This window comes from Tetrahymena thermophila (genome assembly GCF_000189635.1).
Source record: "Tetrahymena thermophila SB210 genomic scaffold scf_8254594, whole genome shotgun sequence".
Taxonomy (NCBI): domain Eukaryota; phylum Ciliophora; class Oligohymenophorea; order Hymenostomatida; family Tetrahymenidae; genus Tetrahymena; species Tetrahymena thermophila.
Window position 1 is genome coordinate 727690 of NW_002476365.1, and position 11210 is coordinate 738899.

At 23.0% G+C, this 11210-nt stretch overlaps 3 protein-coding genes across 3 annotated transcripts; 2 read left to right on the forward strand and 1 right to left on the reverse strand. All coding sequences in view use genetic code 6, as the record gives it.

The window, feature by feature from the left end:
- Positions 1 to 292: 292 nt before the first annotated feature.
- TTHERM_00292170 (eukaryotic peptide chain release factor subunit 1) lies at positions 293 to 2764 on the forward strand (the record flags this gene model as incomplete). Its single annotated transcript, XM_001018735.3, has 5 exons — positions 293 to 375; positions 674 to 828; positions 989 to 1248; positions 1713 to 2229; positions 2472 to 2764. 5 exons carry the CDS (start codon positions 293 to 295, stop codon positions 2762 to 2764), a joined length of 1308 nt encoding a protein of 435 aa, XP_001018735.1.
- Positions 2765 to 4496: 1732 nt separating this feature from the next.
- Positions 4497 to 6191, reverse strand: TTHERM_00292190 (hypothetical protein; the record flags this gene model as incomplete). The annotated part of the gene is made up of 1 exon (XM_001018736.2): positions 4497 to 6191. Exon 1 carries the CDS (start codon positions 6117 to 6119, stop codon positions 4497 to 4499), a length of 1623 nt encoding a protein of 540 aa, XP_001018736.1. The 5' UTR covers positions 6120 to 6191.
- Positions 6192 to 7884: 1693 nt separating this feature from the next.
- TTHERM_00292200 (transmembrane protein, putative) lies at positions 7885 to 10578 on the forward strand (the record flags this gene model as incomplete). Its single annotated transcript, XM_001018737.1, has 2 exons — positions 7885 to 8709; positions 8851 to 10578. 2 exons carry the CDS (start codon positions 7885 to 7887, stop codon positions 10576 to 10578), a joined length of 2553 nt encoding a protein of 850 aa, XP_001018737.1.
- Between the last annotated feature and the right edge of the window lie 632 nt (positions 10579 to 11210).

Consider the following 11210-nt stretch of genomic DNA (forward strand, 5'->3'; position numbering starts at 1 on the left):
ATTGTTATCAAAATCTTGAAAATGGTTTAAAAATTCCTTCCTTCATTGTAGTAAATAGTTTTAAAATAGTAGAATTGCTTTGACAAGTATAGTCAAAAATAGGCTAAATTTCTTTAGAGGTGAGGGTCTCTTTTTAATATATGAGATGTGAAGAAAATAAATTAATTGAGCATAACAAAATTTATATATCCTTTGTTTTGAAAATAATTGTATAAACTTTAAATTAACAAAAAAAAGTTAAATAAAAAAGAGCAAAAATAGATTAAATTTAAACCTAAAATAGTTAGCGTAAATGGAAGAGAAAGATCAACGTTAAAGAAATATTGAACATTTTAAGATCAAGAAATTGATGACAAGACTTAGAAACACTAGAGGGTAATCAATCTATTTAATATAAAAAATTATTTTCTCTCTTTTCACTAACTTTCCATTTGCACCCACTGATTCAATATGTTATTTTTGTTTTGCTTGAATAATAATAAAACTATATATAGCCTAGTTATCATTCATTTAATTTTAATATCTTATGGAATTGCAATTCTATATTTTGCTTAAGGATAAATACCTTAAAAATATGTGACATCAGTGGAGATTTTGCATAATTTGGAAGATTTAGGGATTGAAATTTTAGAAAATTTTAAGTAAATAACCTTTATAACTTTTAAAAACATAGTTCTGGTACTTCTATGGTTTCTTTGATTATTCCTCCTAAGAAGTAAATTAACGATTCCACAAAGTTAATCAGTGATGAATTCAGTAAGGCCACTAATATTAAAGACAGAGTCAACCGTTAATCTGTACAAGATGCAATGGTTTCCGCCTTACAAAGTAAAATTATTATATTATTGGTTAAATATGTATATATGCTTGGCATTTCTTCAAACAACATCCACAAAAACTATTGAATGATGAAGATATTTTAAGCAAAATTTAAAAAATGAAAATAAATTTGCTGACTGGTCTTAAATGTTTAATTTATAAAACAAAGGATTAAAATTATATCAAAGAACTCCCAATAATGGTTTGATTCTTTATTGCGGTAAGGTTCTTAACGAAGAAGGAAAAGAAATTAAGCTTTTGATCGATTTCGAACCCTACAAGCCCATCAACACCTCTCTTTATTTCTGTGACAGTAAGTTCCACGTTGATGAATTGGGTTCACTTCTTGAAACCGACCCTCCTTTTGGTTTCATCGTTATGGATGGTCAAGGTGCTCTCTATGCCAATCTCCAAGGAAATACAAAGACAGTAAGCTATATAAAATAAATTAACTATCAAAATTTTTTATTAGATGCATGCAAAACAAATAAACAAGGAAAGATTTAATAAGGGTCAATTAAAAATACGCTTAAAATTATTAAAAAATATTAACGAAAGTCATATTTTTTAGGGATTAATTAACAAATAAATATTTTGGCTTTTAAGAAAATCTTATTATATACTTTCTTTAATTAATAAGCATTTAATCCTATTTTCAATCAAAGCATATTCTCAAAAAAAAAAAATACAAGCAAGCAAGCAAATATCTCTTTGAATATTTTTAAATAAAATCAAATTGAGTAAATATATTTCTTCTATGTAGCAGAGTTTACTAAATTAGTAATATTACTACCAGTTTTTTAGTAAAAAATAAAACGAACTATCTTTCAAATGAATATATAAAAAAACATTATTCTTTTTAACATATAATCATTTCTCATTAATTAAAAAAGGTTTTAAATAAATTCTCAGTCGAATTGCCCAAGAAGCACGGTAGAGGTGGTCAATCATCAGTTCGTTTTGCACGTCTTAGAGTTGAAAAGAGACACAACTATCTTAGAAAGGTTTGTGAAGTCGCCACTTAAACTTTCATTTCCCAAGATAAAATTAATGTTTAAGGTTTAGTCTTAGCTGGTTCTGGTGATTTCAAGAATGAATTGAGTACTACATAGATGTTCGACCCTCGTCTTGCTTGCAAGATTATCAAGATTGTTGATGTTTCTTATGGTGGTGAAAATGGTCTTAACCAAGCTATTGAACTCGCTTAAGAATCTTTAACTAACGTCAAGTTCGTTTAAGAAAAGAACGTTATCTCCAAATTCTTCGATTGCATCGCTATTGACTCCGGTACCGTTGTCTATGGTGTTCAAGATACTATGTAACTCTTATTAGATGGTGTTATTGAAAACATTCTTTGTTTCGAAGAACTCACTACCTTGAGAGTCACTCGTAAAAATAAAGTCACAGAATGTAATTATTTAGCATTTATTTCAATTTTCAGATTAGGTATTTGAACTCAAAAAGCAAGCAATCAAGCAAAAAAGCAAACAAACAAACAAACAAAAAATAAATTAAATAGCAAGAAAGAAAGAAAGAAAGAAATAAATAAATAAGGCTTTAATAGATGATACCAATAGAATCTAATAATAAAATCTTTTTCTACAAATAAATTTAATTAATTAAATGATTAAAAATATCTTTTATAAAATTAGAAATCACTCATATATTCATTCCTCCTAATGAATTAAATAATCCTAAGCATTTCAAGGATGGTGAACATGAACTTGAAAAGATTGAAGTTGAAAACTTAACTGAATGGTTAGCTGAACACTACAGTGAATTCGGTGCTGAACTTTACTTTATTACTGATAAATCTGCTGAAGGTTGCCAATTTGTCAAAGGTTTCTCTGGTATTGGTGGTTTCTTAAGATATAAGGTCGATTTAGAACATATTGTTAACCCTAATGACGAATACAACTACGAAGAAGAAGAAGGCTTCATATGATCAATATTTTTATTTCTAAATTAAATTTTACATCTAAAAGATGTTTTAAAACATTCTGCTTAAGCACTCTAAAATATTAAGTTTATATTAAAGATTTAATATTTTCTGTAATTCATTTCATTATGTACTATAGTATTATTACTCTTTGTATTTTGAGAGCTTTAAGCTTCCTTAAAAAAATTCATCTTTTTCTTCATGATAAATTAATTATTAATTAATTTGTTGTATTCTCTAATTTTAATTTGCAAGGGCCTTTATATCCTCCCAAAATAATATAGTATTATTAGTTATCCGGTTCCATAGTATAGTGGTTAGTACTGGGGACTTTAAATCCCTTGACCTGGGTTCGAATCCCAGTGGGACCTGATTTTTTAAAAATAAAAAACAATTAACAAATTTAATAATTAATACCTATCAAAAGTTAATTAAGGCGCAAATCGAACAGAATTTTAGAAATTTCAAGATTTATAAATCTTGTTAAGCCATCAAAAATCACTTATCTATGATCAAAATTGGATTTATTGTAGATCCAGAATAGATATTTAACATAAATGTAACTTTCAAATAAGCGATTCAAAGTTATAAAAGCACATTATTTGTAATAAACAATATACTGCAAACATAAATAACAAAAATCAGTATATCTATTATTTCAATACAAATATAAGAATAATAAACAATAAATATAAATACACTAATCATTGAAGGATGATAACTTAATTTTAAAAATAGATAGTAAAACGTTAGCTAAAAATTATTTTGTTATGAGGAGTAAAATTTAATTAAATCAACCAATCATCTGAATTTATTTTAAATTGATTGATATAAATTTGTTAAAAATATAATTTTTGTTGTCTATCAAATTGTTATTATTATTAACAACTCAATAGGAATATTAATGTATCAAAGAATAAATTTTAAAGAAATTGAAAATAAAAAGAAGATAAATTTTTAGAGAAGTTTGATATAAATTATTTTCTTATGACAAATAATATTTAAATCAGTCAATCGTTATTCTTTATTTTAAATTGATAAAATATATGCTCAAAATTTTGTTTGTTTTCGCTATTAATTTATATTTATTACTAATAAATTTTATAAAAATTTCAATACAAGCAATTGTATTTAAAGAATAAATTTTTTTAAAATTAATATTGATAGTAGAAATTTTTTGTAGAAAATTAATTGTGAGGATTTTATTAAAATAATTTAATTTAAATTTAGTTCATCATTCAATCATTCAAACATCATTACTTTTATAATTGGTAAAAAATTATTAAAAATATATTTTTAAGTTTATTATATTGATTAACTAACATATAACTAACATTTTAATACAAATATAACTCTATCAAAGAATAAATTTTAATTTAAAAATATTAAAATTGAGATGAGATAGGTTATAATTAAAGATAAATAGTGAAAATTTTGTTAAAATTATTTTTTTTTAAAGAGTAAAATAAAATGAATTGATTCAGTCAATCATTCTCCTTTATTTATTCTAAATTGGTAAAAAATCGATTAAAAAAGTAGCTTTTAAAATTTATTATTAATATTTGTTCAATCTTTATTCCTAATTTAGTTATGCATTTTATAATTCTTTTTCTTGATTTTATAGTTTTATTATAATCATTTATTATGACATAAAAAGAGAGGATAAGCAGTTTAGAAAATAATTAGTAAAAATATTTCAATAATTATTTTATCATGTGAATTCATTTAATTGTATCAATCAATCATTGACCTTTATTTTAAATTAAAAAATAATTGACTCAGAATAAAGATTTTATTATTTATTTAGAATTTATTATTATTATTTCTATTAATCTTTAGTTTATTATTGTTAGTCTTTTCCTTAATTTATTTACTATTCTGTATCTTATTATTCTTCTTCCTCTTTATCTTTTTGTTGCAACTAATCGTATTTTAATTATTTTTGATCTTACTATTGCTGTTAGTGTTGATTATTGTCATTTATTTAATTTATATCTTATATTAGCATACTTATTTAAATTATAGACATTGAATAAAATTATGCTATTTAAAATTTTATATGCAATGACCTATCGTCTTTATCCCAAAATGTTTCGTTTTGATCTACATAGGCGGTAGAGTCAAAGATTTATCCTTTCTATGTTTTAGAGTATAATTTTTGTAGTGAAAGTTTCTTAGTATTTGTTGAGTCTTTAAACCAAACTCTTAAGAATATAAATTCACCCTAAATATAATTATTAGTCTCTCTGTAAGTTTTCCAATCTGATTGGTATTAAAACCCATAGATGTCATAATCTTAAAGTATAATACATTTTGTAAGGCTTTTGCAGTGGTAAAATGGTTATTGATATACATCTTAAGTAAATGTTTATACAGTTTATCCATCAAAATAAACATTAAGAAACCATCTATGGGTTCTTACAATTTTATTACTATTCTTTATGTTCAATTCAAATAAAATTTTGTTTCTTTAAGTTAAATCTTCGTTTTTTTTCTAAAAAATAGATATATTCTCAAGAGCTTAAAGTGGAATTTTAATTCTAGTACTACCCTATGCCAAGCCAGGTATATCTTATAATAAAATATTATTTTGCAAGTTATTTAGATCTTATTATTGATTTTAAATTAATAATTAATTTTCTGCAGAAGAGTTTCTAACTAGATATTAAAATTATAAGCTATCTCTACAATTATTCAAATTAAATTAGCTATGTTCTGTATTTATTATAATATCTTAGATAATAAAATCTTGCTATTATTAATTTACATCTACTTAATTTTCTTTTTAGAAATAGCTAAAAATTTTTATTTCAAAATACTTAGCTGTTAGCTGGATCTCAGTATCGCATCTATTAGAAGTTTTATCTTAAGTAATAGGTTTGCATACTAATGGGTGTAATTAACTCATATAATAACCTTCTTTACACTAACAAGCTCTGCTATAAAAGTTAACTTATTAATTTTAATCTTTGCAAGCTAAGCATTATTTTTAATTACATTGTTCACAACTATTATGGCATTCTTTTTGATTCAATTCATCCTCATCTAAATTTTCATCTGCATGATAGCCCTTAAAAAGAAACTTATTTCGCTTAAAAAGCTTATCAATATTATTTTTTTAAGTTATATTTGTATAGTTTTCTTAATTTATTATAGTAAAATTTTGTTCACCATCATCTTTATTCTTATTGTCTTCAAAATATTATTAATGCTAATCAGTTGAATTGAAATGACTGCTATTAACATCATAAGATTTAAACCTTTTGTTTTTTTTATCTTCTTATTTATGCTTATAATGGCATTTAATTTAATCGATTTGTTAAGCTAAGAGTATCAACAAAAAGAAAATTTTCATATTCATATTCAAGTGATTTTTTAAAGTGTATTTTTGTGTTTTAATTAAATTTGTGATGTTTTCTTTATTTTAGTATATTTTAATCACGCCCAATATTTGTTTAAATTTTTATCCTAATCAAAGAATGAACTTTTTACCAAATTTAATTAAAAAAGGTAAAAACTTAACTATTATTTTAGTAATTTATAGCCAGAATTTAAATAACATATCAACAACATTCTTTATTTCAGAACTTTAGTTTATCTCTGTTAATATTAGTATCTTATGTTGATATCAAATTCAATATTTTGCTTATTTTTAATAAATAAGTAATAAAATAAATATTAGAAAAATAAATTAGTTAGTTTTTCTCTTTAAAATAATAAATTTTTTAAGATATTTAAAAAGTATATTTTTTTTAATATTGATAAAAGAATTTTTGTTTTTATAAATATTTTCATAACTTTTTTAAGGCATATTAATCTAGAAAAATAAAAGAAGTAATTTAAATCTTTACATATTTTTTATTGAATTAAATAAATATTTGCATAAATAAAAATTTAAAATGATACAAACTATACTCAATAATATTAAAATTAGCTAACCTTTTTAACAATTACAAAAAATTTATAAATCACTAGAAATAATATTTTAATATAATTAATTTATAGCTGTTTCTTCATTTTAAATATTATCAACATTTAATGGTATCATGATTTTTTATATTTCAAATGATTATATATAACTTATTAAAATTTTTTTATTCTACATCTTAATTATTTATATTTCTACAATTTTCAATAAATCAATTATAGATCAAAAATGTATTAAAGTATATTTATTGATATTGACTTGACAACATTTTGAAATATAATATAACAGCTACTAATCAATTAATTATCCTAGTTAAATAGTACAAAAAATCCATTTAAATATTTGATTAATCTTTTGAAATTATTCTAAACAATTATTAAAAAATCAAACATACTTTTAATTTATAAATGGCAATGAATATAAATTAGTTTTTTAAGTTATTCTGTTTTTTAATTGTTATTTTATTGAAAATTTTATTTTAATAAATAGATAATTATTTACTTGTTGTTTTATTTATATTTTCTTAAAGATTACAGTTACTAATGTATGTGTTATCTCGAAATGAGAAAATGATGCTAATTTTTAATTTTTCTTAGCTTCTGTATTATTAAGAAAGTATGGAAATATGAATAATGAGTGAATAATCATTAAAAAATCTTAAAGTATCGTTGTAAAAAAATCAGTTTACAGCATTAATTAAAAGTGATAAATTGGCAAAATTTCTTATCAAATCCTATGCTTAAAATATGTAAAATCACAGAAATGATATCTAGCGTTATCTATGATTTAAATTAATTAGAAAGTTTTAATGGGATTAGTTAACAGATTTCAATTACATGGTATTGAATAAATTCTTAATAGAACCAAAAAAATATGAATTAATTTTGATGATTCCAATTATGTAATTATTTATCTTAGTTTAATCAGAATTTAAGAATTTTTTTGTGTGGGTATTTTTTATTTAATTACAACTTCAATAGATGATTTTTATATATTTGCTGTTTTAAATTAGCATGCTTAACTATTTAATAAATTTATTCATACGAATAAACCATTACAGATTTAATTAGATGGCTTAAGAAATCATTGCTGGAAATTTTACTAAAAAAATTTACTCTTTAAATTGTTGTCTAATTTCTTTTGATTTTATAATTAATTAGACTTAAAAAACTTTTATTGATTATTCATTAAATAAAAAATGATCAAGCAACTTGATATATTTGGCAGCTAAATCCTTCTAAGATTTAAGGGCTAACATACTTATAATACAAGATTTGGCTCTTTTTTTACTCTTTTGATTATTAGTGTCATTGGGTTTCGTCTCTTTTTTATTGTAAAGGACATATTTCTTAGGAATTCCCCTCAAGTTATTTTATCAGACAGATAAGTAGATGATCCTGCTTTATTCGAAATGACTAATTCTACATTTCCTGTTGCTTTTGCTATGCAAGACCCTAAAACTTTTAATGCTTACATTGATGAAAGCATTTATGTTATAAAAGCTTACTAACAAGTTAAAAGATTAGTTTTTAATCAAACAACTAATGTCTATGATTCTGTATGGGATACTCCTATATCATTAAAAATTTAGCCCTGCTCAACTCTTAACTTTGGAAATCCTACTAATTCACATTATTATTTAAAACTATAGTACTAGAATTATTACTGCTTTGATCCAAGTGCTGTTCTCACAATTTAGGGAGATTTTAATTCAAATGTTTATTCTTAAGTCAGGTTTATTGTTTAAAAATGCTAAAAAAATTGTAAGCCTCAGGATGTGATTGATAAGTTTTTACTAAAAGCAACATTCAGTCTTTAAATGTCAGATGCTTATGTCGATCCAACTATAAAAGATAATCCTTTTGTAAGCTACTCCAGAGATTTTTTTTGGCCAACAAGTACTTTAATGCCAAAAGATGTCAACATTTATTTAAGAAATAATTATGTTTAGAGTGATTTTGGATGGGTTTTGTCTGATATAAAAGAATAAAAATTTCCTACTTTTAGCTATTATGAAGCTGCGGTAAAAATTTTATTCAATTAAATTTAATAAAAATAGTACTTTTGAAATTATCAGGCTTTACAAAATTTGTATTTTATTCAAAATTAATTTACATTTATTAACATATGAGGTTATATTAAAGAAAATTTAAATTAAAAATAGGTTTATCCTCCAGATTATTAAACATATTTCTTATAAGTGTTATTCAGATTTGAGAAACAAAAAGAAAGTGTCTATCATAGATATTACAAGAATCTTAATAACATAATCTCTGAAATTGGTGGTTTTACACAGAGTCTTCTTGCTATTGGAATATTAATTTGTTCAAGAGTTTCTTAATTGCAATTAAATTAAGAAATAATAAATTAAGCATTTAACTATGACGAAGATAGTGAAGCAGAGTGCAGTAACGGTGACAAAAACATGCTCCAATAACCTGTCAAAGATTAATCCTCCCCAAATATTATCAACAACCAAAAAGATTAAGTTGATGCGGAAGATAACACAAATGCATATAAAATTCTACTTAACTCACGATTATAGATGTAAAAAACAGGAAATTCTAGATTAATGGCCTAAAATAAAAACGACAATACTGTTTCAATAAACGAAATTAAAAAAGATGCTGATATATAAAGCATTTCATTTAATTAAGACATAACTTAAAATTTTAATGCCTTTAATTCAAACTATAAATTTTAACAACCAGCAAGTTTATAATCAGGAATTTTATAACATAAATAATAATTCAGCCCTCCTGTCAAGGAATTTTCGAAAGAAGAAGCAAATGCTAAAGAATAATAGCCAAGTCCACTTAAAAAAGAGCATCAATAAATATTAAATTTGTTGCTTATGGAAGACAGCAGCGAATAAAATGATGATAAAGAAACTAAATTAGAAAGAAGCACCAGTAAAGAGGTTAAAATTCACAAATAAAAGAAAAAAATAATTAAACTGGAATAAAAGCTTAAAGAAGACCGCTTTAAGGAATTAATGGAAAAATAGACAAAAAGTATGAGAATGAGTATTTGGGAATACATAAAATCAAGTGTTTGGCCATTTGGAGAGCTAAAGAAAAAGAAATAAATAATTAATTACAGCATAGACAAACTTTACTACAATCTTGACATTTTTAACATAGTTAAAAGACTTATAGAAGTTGAAAAGCTTAAAAGATTGTTACTGGACTAAGATTAAATAAAGTTATTTGATTATTTACCAAAGCCAACCATACATTCTGACTGCGTTCTGAAAAAAGATATGAAACAGAGCTTGTCTAAATAGTATGAAGTAGATATTATGTATTAAGACAATCGAACAGAAATGTAAAAGGTTAAGGATGCCTTCTAGTCATACAAAAAAATAATAAAGAAAACCGAGCACAGTAAATTAGATTAGAAAATAATTGATTTACTGGATCCTAATTTGCTATTTCTATTTCAAACTTAACAAAATTAATAAGCTGAAGCTGAAATTTAAAAAAGTAAAAAACCAGATAGTCCATTATAAGTAGAGGAAGTTTAGTCATACAGATAATCTCACCAACAAGAATAAGCATTTGAATAAGATCTCTCTACCCTCAGAAACGAGATTAAATTATTAAAACAGGCCTTATCTAGTCCTCGCATGGAATTATAGTAGTAACCCATCATTTCAATATCGTCTGATAATATGGAAATGATTAACTTAGAGAGTATCTAATAAAGAAATTCAAATTATCCAAGTGTTATTTTATAAAATAATTCTACTCAAAAAAATTAAGAGAATAAACAAAATGAACAAGAACAAAGTTTCAGCAGTGAAATTGCAATAGAAGATATATAAAATTAGCCAAACCAGTTTGTTGCAAAGAATAAAAATAGTGAAATCTAATTTAAAATTGACAGCTGAAAATACATCATAAAATAATTATCAAATAAAAAATAAAATTAACTTTGTTTTTCAAGCATTAAATCTTCGAGAAACAAAAAATATTTTTTTCATCTATAGTTAAATTAAATATTAAAAAGCTTAAAGGGCTTATTAGTTTACTTATCCTTTATGTAATAAATATTCTATAATAGAAATCTATTAAATTATCAATTAAATAAATTTTTTATTGAAGGAAGATTATATTTTTATAAATTTTAGTTACAAAAAATAATTAAAACTTATCTGAGATATCTGTTTTAAACACATAGATTAAACAATTAAATAATAAATATTTGCTGTAAAAAAATAAAATATAATTGAAACTATTAAATAATATAACTTGTTACAATTCTTGTATGTAGCCTTGAAAAAGGCAGTACCCTAGGGTACTATATATATAATTGAATTTACTAATTTTTTAAACTCTAATTTAAATAGAATTTGTTTGTCTAATTTATATTTGATTAAATCCAAAATATAATTTATATTTTTTTACAAACACAAAAAAAATAGTAAATATCTTAAATTTGTTTTTATCTTCTCATTAATTTTTTTGTGATATGCTTTTATTATTTAAAGAAGATTTTTTGGATTATATTTTGTTTTTTTTT